Source organism: Rhinolophus sinicus, chromosome 3, assembly GCF_057876585.1.
Source record: "Rhinolophus sinicus isolate RSI-liver-muscle chromosome 3, RSI-T2T, whole genome shotgun sequence".
NCBI lineage: Eukaryota > Metazoa > Chordata > Mammalia > Chiroptera > Rhinolophidae > Rhinolophus > Rhinolophus sinicus.
In genome coordinates, this window is record NC_142503.1 from 156,177,802 (window position 1) to 156,203,355 (window position 25,554).

A 25,554-nucleotide genomic window follows, 5' to 3' on the forward strand; every position below is an offset into this window, starting at 1 on the left:
GAATTAAACACAGGCTGGGCTGACAGATATGGGCCCCTGCTGTATGGCCCGTGGCAAGTCCCTTTTCCTTCAGACTTTAGTTACACAAAAGAGGGAAAGAAAGAGGAAGAGGCTAGCAGAGCTCTCAGGCCCAGGCCCACTTCACTCCCCCCCGAATTCTCAACATCTGTCCTCTAGGCATGCCCTCCCAACAGCAGTCTACATCACAGGGAAACAAAGGTCAGAGAGCAGTTCCTTTGGCTGATTTTTTATTTTGCATTTCATATATTATCCAGTTTCACATTCTCACAGGATCAGCAATTACAACAGCCACCTCATCTCCCAAGTCTGAAAACGGCAAGACAGCCACAGCTGTGGCCGAAGGCAAAGCACTGATGTGCTCACGAAACAAAAAATTGCACAATTTTTCCTTCATTTTTCTTAAACTAACGCCTGACACAAAGGCTCATGGCTGGAGAACGGAAACCCTTTTCTTCTTCATGCCTCAAACTAAACATTAAACTTATCTGACAGGGCAAACAAGATCTCTTTAATAATTAATTGCACACACACAAAAAATCCTTTATGATGCATAAATATTTTGTTACACAGGGTACAAAAATATTTTCACTTTTTGGTTGGTTTCAAAGTCTGGAAAGAATGAGGAGCAGTGGCAGGGTGGGGTGTGCCGGGGAGAGGTAAGCAAAATGGGCCGAGAAAGGATGTTTTTAACAGTTGTTGGCCCATCTGAGGAGGAGGAAGTGGACCCTGATTTGAAATGAAAAGAAAATACTCCATCTTTGTTCAGTGGTCGTTGCTGTTCAGCCTGAAAGTGTGTGTGAGGGGTGTCAGGGGGTGGGGGCACCGGGTGGAAGTGGCTGCCGGGCTCGGGCCTCACGTAAGCAGGGTGGGTGTAGAGGAGGGGTGTGGAGAGAGGACCAGGAGTGCTGAACCATCAGTGGCCAGGACCTGTTGCTATGGTGACACAATGTGAGAACAAACTGTACACTCACATATACACAAGTCTAAGTGTCTTAATTCATGCCAGCAAACATGCAAAATCAAATGCCTCATTTCGTGGAGGTGGAGCTACAGAAGCAAGTTTGGACCAGAGGTCAGGCCTTGCTCGGTCCCCGTGAGGCCCTGTGGGTCAGGGTGTCCCAGCAAGAAGGCCCCTGAGTCCTCCCGTGAGGCCTTGGGGAAGGGCTCTGGGGCAGGACAGGGCTGAGGAAAAGGAGAGAAAGGAAATAGGAAGCAGTCCACTGAGTCAGGCTTAAAATTCACAGTCTTTGGAGGGAAGCAGCGGCTCTCCACAGGCCGCCGAGGCGCAGTGGCAGCTCAGGGCAGCTTCCTCCCCAGCAGGGCAGGGGTTTCTGCTGCGGTCATGAGACCTGGAGGGAGCAGAGAGAGGTGGTCATGAGCAGAGGTGTGGGACTGGGGCTACACCCAGGCCTTCCCCTTGTGACGAGGCTGCAAGACAGATGGCAGGCGGTGGGTGACGGGTGGGAGGAGAAGGGGAAAACCAGCCAGAGTGCCCAGTGCATGAGGTCAGGTGAAGGCCTGGCACTGGGCAGAGGAGGGAACCATGGCCCTGCAGGACGCCCAGGTGTGGGACACTCACCCTGGGCCTCTGAGCCAGCGCTTACTGAAGAACTAACAGAACTGACGGTATTTCCATCCTTGCTGGGTGGTATCAGAGGAAGGGTACCAGCGCACCTGCAAGAGAAGCCAACATAGGAGCTAGCTGTGCAGTCCCTCCCCTCGACAGGGGAGCCCTGTAAACATGGCCTTCAGTGTCCCTGTGGGAATCCTGATTCTGTCACTGACTGGCAGATGTTGAGCCAGTAACTACTCACCTGTAGGCATCAGTTTCTTCATCCTGAAAATGGGAGAGTTCCACCTGACCTGCCTTCTCCACAGGGTGAAGGTTCAAATGAGAGAATGGTTACAAAGGTGTTTTATACTCCACTAAGCCCGACTAGAATGTGCCAGTTTGTACCAGGTGGTGTCATGGCAGTGTGTGTGTGTGTGGGGGGGGCCACTGGTGCCAACAACCTGCCCTTCCCCCTTTACTGGAACAGCGCAGAATTCCTAACATTAGGAGAAGGAACTTAATACATTTTTGCATGACTTCGCTGAGTCTCAGTGTCCTCATCCAGCTATAGACTAGAGATGAAGTCACGGGCGGTGGTGAGGATCAGAGATGACAGAATGTGAAAACATTAGAAAGTAAAGTTGGTGTGGTCTCCAAGGGGTAGGATGCCAGACACTGGTCCTGTCCTTGTATGATTCTCGAAGGAAGCCATGGTCGAGACCGAGCTGCTGCATCCTTCCAGTTTCCATCTCTCCATCCCTCTTGTTCCCTCTGTTACAAGCCCCCTAAGAAGTCTAGAAATTTGTAACCTACTAGCTGAACCCTCAGGTAGGGACCTGGCAGCTACCAAAACCCCAGCACTTGCCAGAAGGCCCCACAGAACAGCAGCCCCGAAGCAGGATTCCTAGAGACTGGTCAGAAAATGACATGCACCCCCTTCCCCGTGGGCCAGTCGTCTGGACGGTAAGCCGTGCTGGGTGCCAAGTCAAGATTGCAGGGTAGGCCACCTGCCCCAGTTACAGACTGCACATCTGCCCTAGCCTGACCCATGGCTGCCTGGATGAGGGTAGGAACAGGGAATCACAGGACTCTTGGTGACGGGGGAGGGGGGGAACAGCCATGAGAGGGGAGCCTGGGATCCCCTTAGGGAAGGAAGGGATGGCACACAAGAGCCGATGTAGAAACAAGTAGCAGCTGGGCACACAGACAAGTCCCTTGGAGCTGCAGCAGTCGGACCCAGTTACCCACTTGGCTGCCTGGAATCCCTGCCTCCAGGGGAAGCAGAGAGGATATCACGCGATGCCAGGCCATCGGGGGGCTGGTGGAAGCTTCCTGAGAACTTGCTCCTGTGCCTCTTCCAAATGTTAGGTGCTCTTTTATACAGCTCAGGATTCTGACCACCGCATGCTCAACAGAAGTCAGGGGCTGGCTGGTCACCCCAAGATGCCAGGACGCTTGGCGTGTAGCATATAGCAGGGCCAAGTCTTAGGTCACTTGACCTAAGGCTCTTCCCTGGACTCCCAGGATGTGCCACTGCTGTCACAAGGACACAGATGACGCCAGGATGCTAGAACTACCTTTCGGAGCCCCACACCACACAGGGCTAAGAGTCTCTTCTCTCGCCTTTGAGCTGTCTAGCCTCAGAAGCTGCCATCCCTTCTCTCCTGCCTCCTAAACATCTGGAAACGATTCCCTGCCTTCCTGGATGACAGGTGAGTGGGAGGAAGACTTTCCCTTTGCTGAGCCGTGAATGCCCTCAGCTGGATGCCCGGCTAAACACTAGAGCTCATTCCACAAGGACAATGAGGAAACCAACCCGCTGCTGCCAGATAAGCCCGTGGTCCAGCTCAGGGAATCCCCTAGGGTGCCCTGACCACCCCCTTCACCTAGCCTCCAGCTGGAGCAGCCCCCTGGCAAGGAAGTGCCTGAAAGCTGGGTGCCCTGCAGGGCAGGAGTAGGGGAGAACATCGGATGCGAGTGGGAAGGACTCTTTCATCACCGGGGAAGCTCAGGCCTCCTGCAGCTGCTTAAGGGTTCCCTCAGAGAGCCCGCCTCATCTGGTCCCACACTCTTACCCCAAGTACTAGAATTCTTGCCTCCAAAGCAGCAGCTTTCCCCCTTGCCTGAGATGAGCTGGCCGCTCCTTGGGGAAGAAATAGAAGGCCCCATTTCTGAGCTTGAGACAGCGTTCCCCAGAAGTGGATAGAACATACTCAAAGGACTGCAGTTCCACTTCCCTCAGACACTGAGTAGAGGCCAGTGGTCTGGGTCCTCTAAAGAAGCAGTCCATTCCTGGCTGGCTCAGAACAAGAGACCCCCAGACCCAGGGGTCAGGGCCAGCACATCAGGGAGTGATCAGCCCCCTCTTAGGGCCCCTAGTTGTTCACAGGAGATTTGGGGGTCCTGAAAGGCCACCCCACAGCGACAAGCCCATGGGCATCTAGAATGAACCAGGCTCCAAGAGGACCAGCACCAAAGCACAGAGGGGCACGAACTCACTCCTTTCTCACATCTTGAGGCTGAGAAGATATGTCAAGAAGTGGGCAAAAGAAGGAACTCACACAAGAAGAAATATGAAAAGCCAATAAATATGGGAGCCTCACTCATCAGAAAAAAGGTCAATGAAAACAATACCGTCTTAGTTAACCCAGATTGGCAAGTCTTCACTTTGACCTTGTAACAGTTCTAGGAATTTGTGATAAGGAAAACAAGCAGGACAGGTGCCCAGAGAGGTGTGAACAAGGTGTGTACCACCTATCAGCAGCAAAAAATTGTGTAAACAACCTATTTACCATCGACAGGGAGCTGGACACACTTACACAGTGGTGGGCTGGCCAGGCATCCAGAATGTACATCTACTACATTTACTGATGTGGAAACATGTCCTGATATTTAAATTTTAGAAAGATTAAGCGTGTATACAGTAATTTTTGTAAGCAATTCATATCTATGGATTTATTTATATACCTGCACCCAACTACCTGCTGAGTCTAAGGACTAAAAGTAGTGATTTTTTGCAAAGCAGGATAGTAAGTCAAAGAGAAAGGAGAAAAAAAAACCCTGCCTATTTCTTTCCATAAATGCAGACCTCTAATAGCTAATGCTTATGAAGCTCTTAGCATGTGCCAAGTGCTGTTCTAAGAAGTTTTCAAGTACTAAGTTCATTTAATCCTTATAAAAACCCTATGCAGCTGATGTTATTACCATTCCATTATACAGATAAGAAAACAGAGGCAAGGGAGCTCAGGCAACTTTAAGGTCATCAGTAAGTGACTGGGTCAGTTGAAGTGGAAAACCAAGTCCAGTCTGGGAGGACCCTGGGACACAAGGAGACATGGAGAATCCCTGCTCTTAGACCACCACCCTTATGTGCCAGGCGCCAGTGCCCCCTGCCATCCACACCTCGATTGCCCCATCCTCTTTTTAAAGGAGAGGATTCTACCAAGAGGATCAGAAGGTTGAGCAAGAGAGCAAGACGGCCTGGTGCCGACAGTGGGATGAACCGTCTCCAGCCTCTCCCTACAGGTCTCCGTGGCTGAGGCTGGGCTACTGGCAAAGGGCATGCAGTCGGGGAGTGCCGCTGGGGTAGAGCAAGGAAGGCTTGCTTTTCACCTCCTCGTCTCTTAGCTGCCACCTTCTTTCCAAGTCACCTCCTTGCCCCCAGACACAGAAAAACATTTCTGTTGGTCCTCTGGGTTCAGAATAGTCCCCTGAGAATCAACCCTGTCCACTTTATTTAGCCATTTTCAGCCTCTACTTCTGAGGCAGCATTGTCAGGGGGGTAAGTGGGGGCTCTTGGAAGGAAAAGAGAAAATGCTACCACTTAGAAAATGCTTTCATGCCTATTACTGCATTTGGTCGTAACAGCATGTTTTACTGTTGAGGACATAGCTTTCCAGAGAGCTCGAGAAGTAGGGACAGAATTAGTTACTACGTGGACCAATCTCTTGTCATCAGTCTGCTTCCCCCAAAATGCCGCTATCCTCAGGTGGCCTTCATCCCCTCCCCTGGGAGGCCAAAAGACAGGAACTCATGCACGAGGGGGACTCTAGCCTCAGACAGGTCTTGGGTAGGGAAACTAGACAATAATGATATTAAATAATAGCCATGGTAACTGACACTTCTACAGCCCTCCCTCTGTGCAACCCTATGAAGTAGGTATGATTGTCACCATTCCACAGAGATGAATTGAAACACAGAGAGGTTAAGTAACTTTCCCAAGGTCACACTGGTGTTAAAAGAAAAGAAAGAGCCAGGATTTGGACCAACGTAGCTGGACCGGAGCCGAACAACCGCAGGGTGTGGGGAGGGTGGGAGGAAGCTAGAAAGGAAGAGAACAGGAGGCCACACAGCCCTCAGGGGCAGGCAGCAGCGCACCACTCCCAGCAAACTGTGGGGCCACCCCGAGAAGGGCAGAGACGCCTCTTCTTATTGTAATCACTGGGACACTGTCCCTGGCCCCCAACCTCTGCCTTGCCACTGTCATGGCCTAGCATCTCAGCACACATGGGGCAGAATCTCTCACCCGATCTGGTCTAGGCCTCTCGTTTTACAGACGAGGACATGGAGGCCCAGAGGTGAAGCCACTTGCCAATGGTCAGGTAGCTGACTGGGGACAAAGCCGGGACCAGAGGCGAGGAGCCCAGCAAGGCCTCGAGAAGGCCCTGCAGTTAAATTCTCGATTGGCCAGCAGCACAGTGTAAAACTGCCTGGTCAGACAGGGCAGGAACAGTCTTCCCCGCTCTCCACAGAACCTGGTTTGTGGTAAAAATCCAAACACTTCCCTCCAGGAGAAGAGCTCTACCACCTCCTACCCCCATCAGTTTCCCAGCGGGCTGGGGCATGCAGTTAGGGAACAGCACCAAGTCGAACCACACTTCTGCCCTCAGTACACTCTAACGTTGCCGTGTTCAGGGAGAATTCCCCTGCGGAGGACTAGGAGCCCCGGAATCTGAAACTTCTACCTCGGAACTAGGCAACCCAGATGATACTAAGCCCTTCAGGGAACCTGAGATGGACGGGAACTTAGCCCTCAGTCAGCGTACTAGACTCCTCCCACCTCAGCTTCTAGTTCCTGTGAACTCGCCCTTCCTGGCTTCTCATTTCCTTTTCCTCCTCGCCCTTCTCCTGCCCCAGCCAAGTCCAGGTGACCTCTGTTCTCTCCGTCTCTACAGCACAGCATGCCCTAGCTAGGTCACTCTTCCCCACTGATTAGAGGCCAAGGTGGGCTGGCCATTGCTCCTCAGCCCTCCTGTGCACCCTGGCAGTGCCTGGTCCATACGGCGGGCAGTGTCCTGCCATTGCCTCGCAGGAATGGGCCGGTGCTGACCACCTGCCTGTCTGCCTCTCGGGCACCTGGAGCGGCACTCAGCGAGCACAGAGCCCTCCTGGCCCAGCTCTACCCACCTGACTCTCCTAGAAGTGCCGGCTCCCTCTTTCCGACCCCAGCACAGGTTCTCCAGGGAGAGCGTCAGGCTTCATGAAAACAGGAACTCTCACTGAGCACTCAGGATGTTTGTCCCAAGCACCGTTCTAGCACCTCTCATATTAACATTTAATTCTCACAACAACCCTAAGGCAGATAATAGTCACCTTCTCCAGATAAGTGAAAAAAATCAAGGCACAGAAATCTTGAAGAGGCAGAGGTAGGCGGCCTGGCTCAAGGCCACACTCGAGGTGGGATTTGAAGCATGGTTGTTGCCACAGACAGAATGCAGTCCCGTGCTACAGGTGTGCAGGGGCTGGGGGAACCACGGCCCGTCTCTCTCAGCTCTGCCTCATGTCCCCGACGTGGCCTCACCGCTATCCTCTCCCCACCTCCGACAGAACCCAAACTCTAAGGGGACTGTTACGGAAGACAGTAGTTCTGCGGCAGCTCTGGAGACATGAGCGGCCCAGAGGCCAGGTAGGTCCCAAGTCTGGCCAACTCAGAGCCTTCATTCTTCCCCCTCCTGCTTCTCCCCCGGAGGGAGCTCTTACCTGAGCATGTAGGGCAGCAGCAGCGGCAGCAGCAGTGGCAGCTGGGTAGGTGAATGCAGCATGTGAGATGGCTGGGGTCAGCTCTGTGGTGTATAGCGGGTATGGGGCCCAAGCCTCTGGGGACGTGGGGATCAGAGCGGCCCCCATCAGGTCATCTACAAAGGGAGAAGACAGCCCTCATCATCAGAACACTCCTTTTCCCTTCTGCCACCCCATTCTATACAGAGAAGGGGACCCCGCACATGGTTGAAGCATAAACTCCCCACTCAGGCCAGCCAGACTCCCCTCAAGAACCCCAAGACCAGGGAAAGAAACCATGTGAACTTGGCATGGCATGGTGAGCATCCTGTCTGCTCCGAGAAGCTCTCAGATGGGCTTCCACCCATCTCCACCAACAGAAATCAGACAAGGCTTCAGGGAAGTTGGCATGGCTGACAGTGCAGGAGCTCAGTCTGTCTAAGTTCCAGCAAAGGCTGCACGGGAGGAAAAAAGAGTGGAACCCGCAGGGACAGGAGGCTGTGGATGCAAGAAGCCTCGTGGAAAAGGGGGCAGGCAGGCAGGACTCATTCCCTTCATGAGAATCGCAACGTCTGCTCACTGTATACAACTCCACTGGGGCCTCCAGCTCAGGCCGAGTACAAGGGCAGCCAACGGCAGCTCAGAGTGCTACTCACAGGGGTCCCGCGCCATGAAGTGTGCTCCTAGGGCAGGGTGAGCGCTGGTGGGATTTGGTGTAGCCATGAGCTTGTTCTTGGCCATCTTGGTGTTGGCTTTGGCAAACTCTAGCCTCAGGGTCTGTGGGTTCTCAGGATCAAAGCGAATACCCTACACCAGAAGGAAAGAAAGGGAAAAACTTTACTCGGTAGGACCCAGACTATCCACTGCAGTGGGGATGAAAGCACCCCAGAAATTACCTTGTCTGAAAGACTGGCCCACATGGGGCCAAAACAGAGGACATGCTGCCCGGGCCTTCGCAGCCAAGGACTCTGCCCCAGGGCGTCTGGGAAATAAGGTCCGTCTGTAGGCCCTTTCCTTGGGTGTGGAGTGGGGGAAGGTTTACAGAAGACAGAACATGGACACCCGGTGCCTGGAGGTCTGTGGGTCAGAGAAAGACCTGTTCTCCATCTACTCACGTTCAATGCATTCTTGGCTGCTTCTGCTCCTGCCCGGCTGTCAAAGATCACAAAACCAACAGGCTAGTAGGAAAAGAGAGAACACCCTTGCATCTCTTCCAACATTCCATCTCCCTCTAAACAAAACAAAACAACCAAAAAGCAACTCTTGCCCATTTCCTCCCTACATTCACCTGGAACACTAGAAGGTCCTCGTGTACCACGTCTCCCACCCAGGTACCACATTGTGGGAAGTGCCAATTGAGCTTTATCCCACTGCGCTAAACATCACCCTTTCAGTAAAAGTCTTTTATTTTAAATGCATGCAGGTGATCAAGTTCCAGTGTTTTCTCCAAGAAGAAAGGGGACTCTACTATATCAAGTGCATGGGATTCAATCAGGGGCAACAGGTTGAAAATTCTCCAACTTCCTTTTGCCAAGGTTTAGTCCCGACCCCAAGTGGCCCCCAGCCTCCTGGCCGGAGCACAGCCACCACTTCTGTGGTCCTCAGCCTTGTTTCAGGCTGTGGCTTCTCCAGAGCCAGAGACGGAGGACCAGGAGCTGACTGGTAAGAAGAGGGGACCTGTGAAGGCCACTGTTTCATCAGCCCCAGACAGACATGGGATGACGGGGAGCAGGTCTCAGCGGCCAAACGCCTCAAGATTAAGGAAAAGGCAACAAGCTTAGTTCCAAGCTGAGCAGTTGGTCTGCGCCGGGAGCAAGAAAACCCTTGGGGAGAAATTACCTGTCTTGACGTGAGCTTGATCAGGGACCCTTCGTATCCCTGCAGAGAGAGACAGTCATCACCGGGGAAGGTCAGGGCCTTGCTGCACTGCCCCCACCACCCCCACTATCATGCCCTTTCCCCAGTGCTCGCCTGTATCTTTCTCACACTTCTCCCCGAAAAATCAACCCACTCTGACCTCCGCTACTGTGGGGCGCCCTCCGCCCTGTGTTCTGGATCCCATGGTCTAGCACATGGTTGGGCATCATGCGACAGAGGTCATCCATTCCATGCGTAAATTCCCGTCTGCTCCATTAGCTTGTAATCCAGACACACAGACCTTACCTTTGTACGTTTTCTCATCTGCAAACTGAAAAGGCTACACTGAATCTGAAAGATGACTTATACAGCAAAATCTACTGAGATGCTCTACGTCTCCCTTTTACAGATGAGGAAACAGAGGCTCAGGAGGGCTAAGCAATCAACAGAAAGCAACACAGGAATTAGAACCAGGACAGAGAGCCGGGTCTGCAATCAGTTTCTGACACACTGCCCTACATCTTCCTGCTGCCCAATCCAGGGCACAGATTCATTCTTGATGCTTCTCCTCCATCCTAGGCTCTGCCCGTGGGTGGCTGGGTCCAGACTCACCTTGAACGGCCGGAAAAGCAGGTAGAGTTCTCTGGGTTTAATGTCCACAGGGAGGCCACTGACGAACAGTGTCCGGACCTGGGGACAGAGACCACAGTGGTCAGGGTCAGTTTCTCAGGAAGGAACTTGAATCCTTCCAGAGTTTAGGGAGGAATTCAGTATTTCCTGGGCCTCCTTTGCAGGCCGAGACAAATGCATACTCAAGAGTTTCCTAGCATTTAACTTTTCAAAGCCCTTCCTGTACACTTTCCTTTCTCTAGATCTATCCTGCAGGTGTCACTCGACAAGCACCCGCTGAGCACCTCCGTGCAAGACTGTCTGCTGTTAAACAAACACGAAAAGAGAGAGCCCTGTTTAATAATGCACAGATCTAGCGCCCCTCTGGTATCTGAAGCAAGCTATGGAGTCTTACCCCCCAAAATGCACAAGGTAAAATGTATATATTTTTCTTTTTTTTAAATGTGTTTTTACAGGACCCATGAGCTCCAAGTCAAGTAAGTAGTTGTTTCAATCTAGTTGTGGAGGGCGCAGCTCACAGTGGCCCATGCCGGGATTAAACCGGCAACCTTGTTAAGAGCACTGCGCTCTAACCTACCGAGCTAACGCCCAAAAATGTATATATTTTTCAGCAGATACTCATGGATCCCAGGATGAGAGGCTCTGTCTGGTCTAGGGGAAAGGCAAAGACATAAATGGAACCTTAAGTCCTATGCCACATGCTGGAGCCACCACTTTCACACCCATCTCCTACTGCCTCTCATGCTACATGTAGGCTCTTTAATGGCAGGGAATGTGTTGCATTCTTGCCTCTATGCCCAGCTGGTGCTGGTACTAAATGTTTCCTGAATAAGGGATCTGGGTAAGAGATGGAACAATTACACTGGGTTTTGAAGCATGAGTAGGATCTTAACAGCTTCAAGTGAAGCAGATAATGCTGTAAGTTACAAGCCTTGCCCTCAACATGGTTACATGTTGGTGATAAGGCCAGGTCTAGATACCAAATGTCCATCCTGTGACTCTAGCCAAACCTGACCACCTGAACTGCATGTGAGGTCCATGAGAGGTTTGACAAAAACACTTTCCTAATTCACCGCTAGTTAAATGTTGCTGGTATCCAACGCTAAACTCGCAAGCCCAGATCAGCCAATACTTATAGTGGGGAAGGAAAGATTTTTCCATAGTTTAGATCTATTAAAAATCCATCTTGCAGGCCAGCCCAGTGGCTCAGGTGGTTGGAGTGCCATGCTCCTAACACCGAGGTCGCCGGTTCGATTTCCACATGGGTCAGTGCAGCTAAGATTGTGAACAATAGCTCTCCCTGGAGCTGGGCTGCCGTGAGCAGCCAGAGGTTGGCATAAGCTGCTGTGAGCTGCTGAGTGCTGCCACGGGCTACCGTGTGCTGCCATGAGCGGCCAGCAGCCAGCGAGAGCTGCTGTGAGCGGCCAACTGGCGACCGATGGCCTCAGCCGGGAGGGAGCGCAAGGCTCATAATACCGGCATGAGCCAGGGAGCTGTGTCCTACACAACTAGACTGAGAAACAATGGCTTGAACCAGAGTGTGTGTGTGTGGGGGGGGGAGGCGAAAGAAGGGGGAGAAATCCATCTTGAAACTATAGCTTCTCGAGTAATGACAAATCCGAGTGTAGCTTCCCTACACACTTGACTCCCATTTTGAGCTGTATCTCATACCCCAGTGCCAAGCAGAGGTCTTCTCAATTCATCACTGTGGACTTAAGAAAAAGTTCACATGCCACCACCCACCCCATCACCTGGCCATTCCTGAAAACATTTAGGTTCCCTACAGTTGGGTACATCCTCTTCTCCAGAGGCACCAAATAATTTCATCCATGCTCTAGTGATGGCCTATTGAACCCAGGCAACAGCTTTTTTAGAGACAATGGCTTGAATGAGGAACCTGGAGCATCCAGGCAAAGTTACACCCAACACACACCCAATACCTCCCCTGCCCCCAACACACACACACCCCCTCCACAACAGAGCCAGGAATGACAAAGGAAACCAGCATGGATAGCTCCTGGTAACCAGTGTCACCACCCCCACTCCCACAGGAATGACTCCCAGACCATGACGGGTAAGAAATGGGTAAGGACAAGCTTCTTCCCTCACAGGCGTTGTTGCCAAGAAGCATCCTCTTGCTCTTTAGGACCCATCTTTCCCCTTCAGTCATGCCTTTCCCTAACCTGACACACCTCTGCTCCCAGGACTGGGGGAAAGGTTTTGTACACTTCACAGCCCTGGCAGCTCTGCAACCCTGTAAACACAGGGTTTAAGTGATGCCCTGTTCTCAGATGCACCTGGGAGAAATGGGCAGCTGAGGCTCCAGGGTGGGCTCAACAGAGCTGCTGGAGTCCAGAGGGCCGCCGTCCTCCACACGCTCTGCCTCCGATGGAAGGGCCTGTAATTTCCATGTAAATCCCAAGTGGAAGTGGCTCAGATCACACAGCTTTTCTTTCAAGGCAGCAGACCTGGGACTCAAAATCCATGTCTCCCAACTACTCTTTTGGGCTGGTCGAAGTGACACTTGCTTCTGGGTGACCTAGATCACTACTTCTCCCTCCTCCCTGGGATGGCAGGACATGGTCTGGGTCAAAGACACAGAGCCAGAGCTGCCCCCCAGAAACCTCTGCCTCAGTTCTCCCCAGGGGCCACCCATTTCACGGGAGCTAATTTTAAACCCTTCCTCAAATGGCTCCTTTCTGGCCAGACCTCCCCAGGGGCCTCCTTAAATGGCAAGTTCTCAGCACAAAGTTTCCTGCTTGGGTGGGGGGGAGGGGAGTGAGCATAGGGGATCTTTCCCTAATTCCCAGCTCAGATCCTCGTTTCCAGCCTTCCCTCTGGGCCAGATGGTCCCAGCCTTTTCCTCTGGTTTCGATCTTTTCAGGTTCTGAAGTGCTCAAAAGGCTACAATACCACTCCCATCCTGCCCCGGCCACCTCTCAGGAAACAAGCTGAGGCCAAGGCATGATGGGTAGGTGGTAGGTCCCTGTCTGCCGGGTCAGAGAACCTTTGCTGGGAGCAGAGTCTGGGAGGTGAAGTCACAGGAAGCCTCACCTGACTGACTACGTCCTCTCCCTGGATTTTACTTGATCTTAGTGCCCCCCCCCCCCCCAGCAGATGACAGGCACCCTGCCGATCCCCTTGCGCAGACGGAAACTGAGGCCCAGAAAGAGCTCATGCAGGTTAGCTCAACAAGCAGCAGAGCTGGCTAAGACCAAGGCACCCTGCCTCAGCCGTCTGTTCCACCAGCAATCCATCCCACTGCGGGGACAGGGGGCATGGTACAGGGGTGCCCTCATTGGCCTCATGGGTGGGTAACATGGTGCTATACACCCCCCTTCAGTAGCCAGTCACTCCCTAGGCACTCGCTTAGGATGACAGCCAAGCTGGAGTGATGGGAGCAGAACTAGATGAAACTGGCAAACCAGGGTGGAGGGAAGCCTGAGCTTAACAGTCTGGTCAGCTACACGTTGAGAAGGCAAGAGGTTCTAGAACCTAAGGCCCCTCTGAAGGCAGCTGCTGGCGCTGCCCCTCGGCCGCCCCTTCCTTGTTCCTTAACTGAAGGGCACCCATCCTTCAGGTCCCTCTACTTCCTCACTCCCCTTTCCTTGCTCTGAAGTCAAACAGGCCGTGAGAACTCCCTGCCTTCTATTGTTCCTACCCACCTGAACTTACCCCTCACCTGGAGGCTACAAAACACCAGAGACAGAAGCCAAGTCTCAAAGCTTTCCTATCCTCCAAGGCACCTCGAGTCGGCCTCAGCACTCGATCTCCACCGTCTCTACAGACCTCAGTCCCTCCAAAGAGACTCCCAGTCACAGATGTGGCCCAGTGCAGCAGCAGTGATGCCATAAATGGGAAAGAAGACAGGCTTTAGTGAGGCCACAGTCTGTGCCCCGGCTTTAGGCTTGGCGTGGGGGCAGATGCTTCATGGCTCCGAATCTCACTCTCTTTATCTGTACAACATGGATACCACCTACGTCCAGGATGAAGACTTCATCTTACTCCATGCCCAGCACATAGGAGGCTCAACAAAATGCACTTAGGGCTCCTGTCATCACAGCATCTACTTACACGAAACCATGAGCCCTTTATTTGCAAGTGCCTAGTGAGGCTGGGTCAGGTCTGGGCCAGGGCAGACCTGGCAACATGGGTGAGACGATCTCAGGGGTCCCTGGATTCTTTCATTTTCCTCTTCCCTGGGGGGTAATGTCCATGGAGATCAGCTCGTTCAGCCTCTCATTTAGAAGGAAACTGAGGCTCAGCACAGGAAAATGACAAGCTGATGGCACAGTCAGGCTCCCTTAGGGATGGCCGGACAGACATGCAGTTACTTCTGCAAGGCCTGGCCAACTAATCCTGTGTCCCAGGCCAGCGCTTGAGACCACTCTTTCCGTGCCACTCGCTGGTGCCAGCCTCCTGGCAATAGGGCCCGACATTTCTGAGGGGTGGGTGCAGACAAGGATTCAGACCCCCCCCAGCCAGCTGGTTAAACCCCAGATGGGAAGGAGGATCAACCTGAGAACCGTGTCTTGTCTATTCCACAAATGTATTCTACGAATTCAACACAAAAATGTTTTCAGTGTTTGAAGAAAACCTAAGGGGTGGTTCCCACAATCTTAGGCGGCTAGGAGTCACTAAGCTTGTTTACCTGGCCCTTCTCCTTCCCCACTCTCACCCATTCTCCAGAAGCATCCAGACAAGCCAAGGGATTATCTCTTTCCTGTCCTGAAATGTGGAAAGCAACCACAACCCTTTTACAATGGTCATCGTCGTGGCCAGTAAGAGCAGGTGGAGCCAGACCACAGCCACATCCTTCACAGAGCTGGACGATACGTTTGGAGGGGGGTAGAGTGGATACTGGGGGAGAAATGGAAAACGGATTCTCCATCCTTAGAAGTCAGTGAAAGGAGAAATATGTGGAGGAACACACTGGAAGCACCAAGTTCAATACGGACAAGGAACTTGGCCAGAGAGGTGTCCCCATACAGGACATCGCAGACAGGGCTGTGTGGTCCTCATGGCAGTCAGGAGCAGACTCGACCTTGCTCATGGTCCCAGCCAGGACCAGGCCTGCCCGGGAGAACCAACTGGCCTTTTGGCACAGCTGAGTCTCACATCCAGCAAGGCTTTGGGGGCTCCTGAGGCAGCTCTTCCCTTATGCAAATCCTGCTGCGTATCTTTGCTCTGAAGTTGCTAGAAGGTCCAGCCCCTTGTGCTAAGGCCATGGGCTACCACTGGTCGGCAGACTTCCGGGGTGTACAGGTCTGGCTGTGTCCCCGGGCTTCTTCCCTCCAGCTGGTGCTGGACCTGGAGTGTCCGAGGGCTCCTGGCCTCCCCCAGCAGAGGAAGCAGTGGTCCCCCATCCTCAGCCTTATTCCTGAGGCCCTTGGGTTGGGGATGCCCCCTCCCATAAGAAAGGGTTAGAAGGAGCCTGTCAACCACACTGTCTAATCCCAGCCTGACAGAGGACCCGGGGCCGCCCGGGCGCTGTCCTTCAGGGCAGGAGGGGAAACTGCAGGCCATGGTCGAGGTTTCCCTCCCCCTGTGCAGCCCTCCCCAGCCCAGACGTCAGAGCTTACTTTTTATAGAGAAAAGAGAAGTAGGAAGAAGGGGCTCTGACAAACTCATTCATATCTATGGTCAGTGATGTTCTTCCATCAAACTGAAATGTTTAAAAATCTTCAGAAAAAAAGGAAATCAAACAAAAGCCTCCAGGAGAAAGGTGATAGTGCCACCCAAGCATCGGCACAAATTCAGGCTTCTGTGGAAAAGCTTCCAGGCAGGATGCTGACCAACCTTTCCAATCAGCCCCGGGGGACATCTCTCTTGGCTCTGGCCACTCCCATAGGCAGACCTGTCATTCAGGTGTCCCCAAGCCAGGCCCGCTCCCTTAACAGTGGCTGTTCAGAGGTCTCCCTCCTCCCCAGGGCACACATGGGGCCCAGCTTACAAGGGGCCCTGGAGGAATTAAGGGAAGGGGGCTGGCAGGAGAGGAGGGGTGGGTGCTCTATACAGAAGAAAGCAGCGTTGGCGCAGGGTCCGCAGGGGCTACGGAGCCCCTCCTCCCTAGTGAAGAGGACCCCACACTCAGTGGAGGCCAGGCCGGGTGCTGAGGGCTCTGTAGCTCCTACTCTTCCAACGGTGCCACACGAAAGACCTCCTTCGTTCTGGGCGTTAAACACTCAACTTCTCAGTGAAGGACGGAGGCAGGGTACTGTGGCTGCGAGAATAGGCTCTGGAACTAGCAGCTTTTATTAGAGATGACAAGGGTAAACACTGCTTTCAAAACCAGTGGTACGCCCGTGGAGAGTAAACCCTCAGCCACAGCCTTCTTCAGGCACCCCCAGCCTGACAATCTCCAGACAGCAGCCCAGATTTCAGGGTCCACCTGCCTGGAAGATGGACCTTTCTGCACAAAGGATGCAGAGGCAGGAAAACATCAGGGCCACTCCCCACCCGTGCCCCACCCCATTCCCACAGAAATTCCACAGGTCCACCAGGAACACTCTCCCTTGTAAGACAGACTCCTGCCTTTAGGTAAATCCCTGCCTCACAAGGCTGGGACTCAGTGAAAGACACCGCTAGGGAAACCTGACTCCAAGCAACAGAAACATCCTATCAAAGAGATAAAGATGATATTTGAAAACTGATTCTTTGCAGCAATCCCTTAGCATCTCTGAAAGTTACAATTTAGTCTGGAAAGGAAAAACTGTTTCAACTGTCCACTCCATCAAAACCTTCAAGTAATGTGCTGGCTTCAAATCCCCGCCTGCTGGCTGCTTAGTGTAAGCTCTCCTGGTGTCATCTGGATGGAAAACACCACTTAGGAAAGGTGGGGTGGGGGTGGGGGGGGAATCCAAAAAGGGAAAAACAAGCCTCTCGTAAGCCCCTCCCACATCCTTCCCAAGCTCCCAGCCCTCAGCAGCAACCTAAATGCAGAATATTTGAGCTGGAAGAAACCTTATTTTTAGAGGAAGAAACCAAGGCCCTGGGGCCCAGTGAGTTGTTCAGGTCACGAGCGTGTCAGAAGCAGCCCCAGGGTCTCCAGAAGCTCACGCGCCAAAGGCCTTTTGCAGACCCTGATCTCACACCACCAACCCACAGCCCCTAGTGAGCTCAGCCTTGGGCCCCCAGGAAGAGGCAGGTGGCCTTCCGCTCCTGAGCTAAGAGGGTAGAAACTGCCCCTCACGGAAGGTTGATTGGGGGGTAGGGGACCCACCGGATGATCCCATGGTTAGTCCTAAACGGAGTTAGTTATAGGGGAGTCAAATGGAAGATGGACAGACTGCCAACTCCCAGCTACTGTGGTAGCCTTGTGCCTCCCTGACTGTGGCGGGAGGCGAGAGCAGGGCTCCTCACACACCATGGACAGGACAGCTGGCCACACAGAGCCCCAGGAAGCCTGAGCCCAGGCCCCCCGCCCCCCACCAGCCAGGCCACGAGGGTTTATAAATTGCAGCCTGCCCTATATACAGCTTAGGGCTTTCCTGATCTAAAGATGCTGAAGAGCCTTTTGAACCTGTACCAGCAGCAGCCATCATCACACCCTGCTCTACTCTGGCTTCTCCAAGGGGAAGAGACCCCACTGAGAACCAAGATGGGATTCAGGCTCCGTCTCCTCAGCGAACACCTGCTGCTCAGACATAGACACAAAAGAAAAAGAGCCTCAAACCAATTGTCAGGGAGCTTGGCTTGAAGTCCCAACCCTGCCACCAGCCAGGCAGGTGGCTTTGTGGCCTTCCTCCGCTGCCTCAGCAATAAAGGAGAGGGGTGATCTAGCCACAGGGCCCTTCACACCCCACCTTCTAAGATACCAGGGAAGCAGGAGAAGGTGTAGCTTAAACACTTTCCTTCTGCCCACGCGAAGACAAAGAAAGTCGTGAAGAAGGGGATCAGGGATCGAGAACAAGAGGGAGGGAGAACAGACATCAGTAGCCAGGCCCTGGACCAAGCTGGGCCTGACTGAGGGTTTGGGAGGGGTCTCTGCCCGGCCACTACTGGGGGTGCCAAACAGAAAGCTCAGAGCAGTCACCCTCCCATGCAGAGATCTCCGTGGCCAAAGTTTTTTCTTTTGTGTACGTATGGAGGGGGTGGAGTGGGGGCTGGGTTCTGCCTGGGTCTTAGGCTTGGCACCAGCACGTTGCTCTTTCCCCTCCCGGGGTGGGTAAGAAGTCCCTCTGAGCGAGGCCACTTGACAAGAGGTGGATGGAATGTGGTGACATGGCCCGCAGACCCAGGACTTATAAGGGCTGAACAAGGGCACAGGGAAAAGGAGCAAGTAGATCCAGCCAGACAGTGACTGGGAACCTAGACGCCTGTGCTCCCAGAACCTGGTGCTTCCCTTGATTCCTCCAGGGAGCTCTGGGCTGCTCAGCTCCCAGGCCAGGCCCCCGCCCCGCTTCCCTCCAGGAAGCCCCCACCGAGGCACGGCCGCCGCAGTCTGACTCTGTGTGAAGTCCCAGGCTTTGGGTTTGCTCCAGTGTTTCGCCTGCCCCTGCTAATTCCAGCCCCAAATCATGTTATTATCGGAGCTTGGCTCTCAGGCCCCATCTGGGCAGCACTTGGTAGTTGCCAGTTCTTTCATGCTTACCACTGGTACGTAAGCCCAGCAGTCCTTTGATATGACAGGAAGAGCAATACTGGCCCATTTTACAGACGAGGAAACCAGCTCAGGAATTAGGTTCCTGGCCAGCCAGCCAGTAGCGGAGCTGGGGGTCAAGTCCAAGTTGCCTGGGAAGTTAGGGCTTTTCCCCCATAGCCTGCAATGTGTCCGAGAGTTTTGACTCTGTGTGTTTAGGGGTAGGAAACCAAGCTGGGGTGGTAAGAAGTTCTCTAAAGGGAGGGACAGTGCTGGCATGTATCAAGTGTTCAATAAGAAGGCTTCCGACCCCACGTCCAGTGCCAGGAACAGGCTGACCGCCTTAGGAACACACCTGGTCAAAGCCAGTTGTGAACATCGGCTGACACCTCATTTAGGGAACCAGATCAAGCAGTATGAACTACACTGGGCAGACTCAGTGCTATGACCGGGCACCCGCTTTGCACTTGGTGCCAGACAGAGCCAGGGGCTAAGGTTTTAAGAACTCAGAGTGGCAGGCTCACAGGGCCCCCAGCAGGGACGCCTCCCGGGGAAGGTCCCCTCCCCTTCTGTGTCATCCACCTCCCATCCTTCCTGGTGCCGTGTGGTCAGACAATGCAGATCTACTGCCTGTCCCGTGTGCCTGGCAAGGGTTGCAGTTGCCACCACTGCCACACACCACCCCACAGATTGAAAGCTTTGCCCTAGATGGACGCTCACACCCCTCCCCCAGCTCCAAAATCAATACCTCCAATCCTTAAACCACGTGATGTTATTTCAGCGTGAACACACTGCCCTGGCACACACAGCACTGAGCCCAGCACTCCTGCTCCCCACCTGACTGAGGCAAATGACACCTGCCAAGCAATGTTTCCTAACGGAAAGCTCCTGTCGAGAGAGGGTCTCTGGTTCAGGGATGGAGGCTTCTTCCAGAACCTGCATTCTGGTCTGGAGCTCTTCTGTCACCAATACATGAAAATCCCTCCATCCTAGGCTGTGCCTGGATGGGGCCACAACTATACATCAAGAACAGGGACCGGTCTGGGTGGAAGTTCTTCACAGCCTTCACAGTGACAACGGTTCTCAAAAGTGGTCTCAGGTCCTACTCCAGTAATTTCTCCTGCCCACCCCCCGCCCTTTCCCCCAGTAAAAGCCCTATTTGGGAAGAGGAGGTTGGCCCTTCCCAAGAGGAGCTAGGTACGGCAGACTTATCCCATGGCCTGGTCTAGGTCAGGCCCTGCCCTTTCTCCCTGGGAGTCCAAGTCTTGTTCAGAACTATACAGGTGGCCTCGAAGACGTGTGACAACCGAGGGCTTCTGCTCAGTCAGCCGTAAGTGCCTACAGGCAATGGCCGGTGGGTCTAGGCAGACCCTCCCACTGTACCCAGCCTCTGCTCTACTCCAGAGGTCCCCAGCACAGACGGATCCATCAGTGGACTCCTCAGGAAGGGAGGGCCCAATGATACTGGCACCTGTCTAGCATTGGCACATCTCAGAGGCATCCTTATTTTTTCCATCCAAGGATGGAGGAGAAGGAATCAGAAAGCAGGGAGGCTGTGCTGGCCCCTGGGCAGGCAGTATACGGGTTCTGGACACGAAACTTCATGAGTTGGGTGCAGCTGCCACCTCACAGCAGCCTGGTTGCTGACGGATAGTGATGGGTCTGCCCCACCACCTCACAGCATTGCCAGGGGCATAAGGACCCTTCCGAGGTGCCCATGGTCAGTGGATGGCAGAGGAACTCTAACACTCATTCAAGAGATGGGTGGCCTGGGACCAGTAGCTCAGCCCTCCAGGTAGATGGGAGGGACTCCTCCTTTCCCCCACCTCTCAGGACTGTCTGGAGGCCCCGTGGGATAAATGGGCGGAAAGCATGAGGGCAAAGGCTCAGCATCCCGCCAGTTTATGCCTGGCTTCTAGCAGTAGTGGTCAGCCCCCCGCTGGACATGGGGATGAGAAGTCAGAATGTCCAAATGCTGAATGAGATTTAGAAGCTGGTTCTTACTTGGGCAAACTAGCCAGGCTGCCCATGTGCAAGGAAGGAGCTAAGGAGATCCAAGAGAATGGCCACCCAAAATGACCGGCAGTCACTTTAGAGCAAGCAGCATCACTTTAGTTAAGCTGCCCAAAGCAGCACGATACCAAGGAGTGTGTGAAGACCGTCAGCCCCATACAGACAACAAGGGGGCATACTGCCTGTAGAGAACTGAAAAATAATAAAACTGATCTGGACTGGCTTTTATTATCACCACAAGATGGCAATTCTAAACAATATCTGTGATAAAATGCTCTTCCTACAGGGGCTGACAGCTCCCCTCACCCAGTCTTGGGCTTCTCTTGGGACCTTGGCGTCACCCAAAGCTCAGGCCTCAAAAACTTTAGTTGCAGGACTTTTTCTTCCCCTGCCCCCAAGTCTCACCAAAAACCCTAATCTAAAACTGAACAGCAGGTATAGTGTGGTGAAGAGTAAACTCTGGGTTCAAATCCCAACTTACCCAGTCGCTGCATGAAAAGTTATCTAACCTCTGTGTCTGCCCCTCACGTATGCAACGGTGTGACAAGTACTTCACAATGCCACTGTGAGAGTTACAGGAGGTCAAACGGTAAAGTGCTTCAGAACGATGCCTGGCACAAATAGTATGTACGGGCTTATTATGAAGATAGCCTCTGCCACCGGTTATTTGAGCAGAGGGGACACAACAGCCAGGAGGGAGAGGAACCTCACCTACCAGAATCCACCTGCATCCACCTGCCTGGGCCATTTCCAGGTAAAAGGCCAGAAACACAGACACCTCCCTTCCCGCACACCAAAAAAAACCTGTGGACAGAACACCAAGAAATCCCAGATTCTGTCAAATGCTTTTTATGACAGAGCAAAGAAAAGGGGGAGGTACCCAAGCTGCACACTAGCACCCATAATTCCTTTACACTCATCTAGAGTACTAACTCCGACCCTTGCTATCAGGGGCCAGAGACCTGGCTGGTTCCTCAAGATATCCCTAGAGGTCACACGATGGACCCAGGGATCCCGGGCCTGCAAGGAGCCACCTTGGCCCAGTTGTAGTGAATGCAATGGACAAGCAAAGATGAGGGTGGGAGGGCAGCAAGGGACTAACACCCTCAGGTCAAGCTGTCACCCCTTTAGCTGCCATTAATCACTGCCGTTCTATAGTTAACCATTAGGGTGACATAAAACTTCTTTAACTCTTAGAAACTCAAACACCCCCACCCCAAGATTCCAAATAACACCCTCCCCCCAGGGGGCCTCCAATGAATAATGACTATAATTTAGTTTTACCTCGTATTATGACAGTAGAGTCTCCATTTTCAAAATAGAATGTTTTCAAACTACACATACTCCTCTCCAGAAACAGTGTAACTATCTAGCCATCCCCCCAGAATCACTAAGACAGGACATGCTTGGGGCTGGGGCTGAGCATCATGGGAGGCAAGCCTGTTCATGTGCTATATTACCTCACCTTCTGGAGCTCAGGCACATGCTGTGACCCACCTGGGGTAGCGTATATCCTCTAGATTGAAATGGACACGTAGCTTTTCCTCTGCAGACGCTCCCCTTAATTCCCCACTGCCCTCGTTAGCTTCCAAAGGGTATCAAAGCTTCTAATACAACTCCTTCCCCAGTGGCAGAAAAATACCAATGTCCCCCTAAGTCTGCATGATCTCAGGCTCTTCATCATGTGCCCCCCAATACGGCTGCAACATAGCAAACTCCTAGTAGTCACCCACACGAGCCATGTGGTTCCACCATGAGCTCCCACTTTCATACATGCTATTCCCTCTTCTTGGAATGCCTCTCCCACCCGCACGGGTCTGACACGCTCCTACTCAGCCACGTGTAAGGAAGGCCTGACCTAACTTCTCAGTGGTACCACGTATCACTTGGTGATAGCCCCTTATTTTATCTACCATTGCACGTAACGCCCCATCACTCCCTGGCAAGTCCCCCTCACCTCCCAGTCTGTGATCTTTCACCTATATCCCCGACCCTAGTCCAGAAAAGGAACCTAATGCTTATGATATGCATGACGCCCCTATGGGTAGCAGGGCAAGCAGCAAGAGTCAAGGCTACACAAAGACGAGCGGCTCCACTGAAAACTCCTCCTGGAACTATGAAAACACACCCCTTTCTCCAGTGACCGAACACCTTTAGGAATTGAGGGCTTATGGTAGACAAGCAGGGTTCCTTGGTTTTCTAGGGTTGCTTTAGTTAATCTCCAATAGTTAACTGGGAAGAGCCAACCTAGGTCAGCCATGAGAGAAAACTACTACTGCTAATGCAATTCCCTCAAGAGTGTCTCTTAGGGATCGCAGAACTAACCACCTAGGGTACACCTAAGCTAAAGGAGTCCAATTCCAGCTCAAACCACCAATCCAAGATGGAACCCCAACAAGAGAGCTCTTGGCCCACTGTGCAGAAGGCTAACCAGGGGAGGGGGCCAATCCCTACACTTACCTGACCGGAGCAGACACTGGGCTCCAGGATATCCCGAGCCGTCGGTTTTAAGACCTTCACACATGAGCCCAGGCCCCTTCACCAGCACCAGCTGCACTGACTCCCTGAACCACTACAGTGCAGTGGTCACCTCCACCCCCAAGGAGTAGCTGGGATCCCACTTCTTGAGGATGCTGCCCGCTCTCCCAGAAAAGGCACTTAGAAAACAGTGACCAACACCTGAAATGCTCTCTCCAAGACTTTCGCCTGGCCACATGGTTCACCCTGCCCACTTCCAAGTGGTGGGTATGAGGGTTCGCCCAGCCTCCTGGGCGGTGTGGGGTCCCTGCTTAAGTCAACCCTCTAGCAGAAGTGGCCTTCTGGGTGCCAGGCCAGCTTCACAGGAGACAGCTTCCCTCCCACTTTCAGCCCACAGGCCAGCAGAGATCCCACACACCCTCCCCCAATTCTCAGGAGGAGATTCTAAACAACCAGGTAGAGTCAGGATGGCATCAAGGTCCCCAAAGAAGGACCTGTGGGCATCAAGGTCCAAGGAGGACAAGACCTTCAGGAACAAAACAATCTCACCACACTAGAGCCCACATCACACTAGTGGACAAATGTCAGGCCCTCCCTTGCCACCCTTCAGAGTGAAGAGTTGTAGATTCCTCCCTTCCTCCCCCCCAAGAAAGCAGGATCTAGATCTAGATTCTCAAGATGTCATGTCATTGGTGGACCGGGGCTTGCAGCAGGCCTCTGAATTGCTAAGAGTGGGAGCTGGCAGTGTGACCCTCCCACGATCCCTCCCACAGTGAGCAGCCCAGCCCAGCAGTGGGCAGTTGCCACCATTCTGCACCAAACCTATAGCACTGCGAAAGGGTCGGCAGCACTGCCACTAGAACGGAGGGAGGTAGCAACACCAGTCCCCACCAGGGGCTCTGTGGTTTCTCCCCCAGACCAAGGGGAAGGGAGCTCAGGGTGGATAACTGGCCCCTGGTTTCCTGGGCAAGAGGATGCCAGGGCGGGGCAGGAAGGGTCTCTTGGCCCTGGAGTGACACAGCACAGGCCGGAGGCCCTTCCAGGGAACTTCGAACCCTGCCCCCTTTTCACAGCAGTTTTTGTCTCTGCCGGCCCAGTTCCTGGTCTCCATTCGCGAATAGCCATATCTACCACCTCACCCCACACATCCTCCCCGATCTGGCCATCCCATTAACCACCCAGCTGCTGGTGATTCCACGAAGCCGCCTCATAACTCCCACCTCTTAGCACATGGCCGGTAGACGATAATGTCGTCTCTCGCAGAATCCCACCCAGGCTGGCTTTGGGGTCCTGGCTGCGCTGCCAGGACAAAACCGAAGGGATGAGAACCGGGAAGTGTCTTTAGGCATCTCCTTCCCAACTCTAATAAATTGCGGATTGACCTCTTTGCCAGACAGGCTATGAGAGAAGCCCGTCCACCTCCCATGACTACAGCTCCAATGAACCACGGTGCCGGGCTGCCGGCCCGGGCCTCCAAGGTCACGGGGAGGGGTCAGGGTGGAGAGGGCATGAGACTGAAGGTGCCGCCCGCTTGCCGTGCAAATCCCGCTCAGTTCATTCTAGCGGTGGCGGGAGTCCCGGCCATGCGGGAGGAGCGCCTGGGAAGACGGCAGCGAGCCGGGCGGAGAGCGGAGAGCGAGGGACGCGCGGGCAGTAAGCGTGGGGCGGCCACCGCGCCGCTTGTCCACCACGGGACGCACGGACCGCGGCCCGCGCGCGGCCCGCCCCAAGCCCGGGAGGGCGGGGAGACAATGCCCGCCTGGCGGGGCAGCCCAGGCCGCACGCCCACGCCTGCTGGACACTGGCTGCTCCTCCCTGGCCGAAGGGCAGCGGCGGGAAGGCGCCGGGAGCGACGGCCAGACCGGCCCCGTGCGCCCACTCCCCCGCCCATCTCCGCGTGCACTTCACCCGACTAGTCCCGCGGCCGCAGACTCACCTCCTCCTCCAGGGTGCCGCCGGAGCCCGAGCCCGTGCCGGTGCTGGTGGTGTGCTCGTCGTCCGGCTTCAGGTTGCTCATGGTGCGGGGGGTGGGGTGAGGGTGGCGAGGGGAAGGGAACGCGTAGGGCGAGCGCGGCGCCGGGCCCCGGCGAGGAGGTGGAAGGGGCGCGGTGAGCGGTGCGCTCCGGGGGTGCGGGGCGGGGTAGCGGTGGGGGGCGCGCGGGGCGGTGAGAGGGGCGGCCGCCGCGTCGGGCTGGGGTCACATCAAGTTTGGCGGGTGCGGGAGGCGGGGAGGGGGTGCGGCGGGGGAGGCACTGGGAACCGGAGCCGAGCCCGAGCGGCCGCCGCCTCCGCCTTTTCACTGCGACCGCCGAGTGTGCCCGCGGCGGCGGCGGCGGGGGGCGGGCGCCGGGGGAGGGGGCGGGCGCCGGGCGGCGGCGGGGGGCGGGGGCCGGAACCGGCCTCAGCTGGGGCCGAGCCAGCCCCC

At 54.2% G+C, this 25,554-nt stretch overlaps 1 protein-coding gene and 2 long non-coding RNA genes across 4 annotated transcripts in view; 2 read left to right on the forward strand and 1 right to left on the reverse strand.

The window, feature by feature from the left end:
- LOC109456405 (uncharacterized) overlaps positions 1-14,108 on the forward strand; it is a 38,399-nt gene extending 24,291 nt beyond the window's left edge. For both annotated transcript variants that reach the window (XR_012494717.2, XR_012494718.2), the window contains exons 5-6: positions 10,300-10,468; positions 12,942-14,108. This is a non-coding gene — a long non-coding RNA (uncharacterized LOC109456405). The remainder of the gene's footprint in view (positions 1-10,299; positions 10,469-12,941) is intronic.
- Positions 232-25,444, reverse strand: RBPMS2 (RNA binding protein, mRNA processing factor 2). Its single transcript, XM_019748667.3, has 8 exons — positions 25,066-25,444; positions 10,040-10,117; positions 9,410-9,448; positions 8,686-8,748; positions 8,227-8,377; positions 7,553-7,707; positions 1,601-1,695; positions 232-1,370 (listed from the first exon to the last, which is right to left on the reverse strand). The coding sequence occupies exons 1-7, from the start codon at positions 25,144-25,146 to the stop codon at positions 1,633-1,635; spliced, it is 630 nt and encodes a 209-aa protein (XP_019604226.1). The 5' UTR covers positions 25,147-25,444; the 3' UTR covers positions 232-1,370; positions 1,601-1,632.
- Positions 24,998-25,554, forward strand: part of LOC109456404 (uncharacterized) — a 41,521-nt gene continuing 40,964 nt past the window's right edge. The window contains exon 1 of the long non-coding RNA XR_012494716.2: positions 24,998-25,137. This is a non-coding gene — a long non-coding RNA (uncharacterized LOC109456404). The remainder of the gene's footprint in view (positions 25,138-25,554) is intronic.

What these genes read in the sequence shown, in the direction of transcription:
- RBPMS2 (XM_019748667.3), bottom strand. Translation starts at nt 25,146, where the DNA reads ATGAGCAACCTGAAGCCGGACGACGAGCACACCACCAGCACCGGCACG. An exon ending in GCGGCACCCTGGAGGAGGAG is followed by an intron (nt 10,118 to 25,065) that starts GTGAGTCTGCGG and finishes CTCTGTCCCCAG; the next exon opens with GTCCGGACACTGTTCGTCAG. An exon ending in CTGCTGCCCTACATGCTCAG is followed by an intron (nt 1,696 to 7,552) that starts GTAAGAGCTCCC and finishes CTTCTCTTGCAG; the next exon opens with GTGCGCTGGTACCCTTCCTC.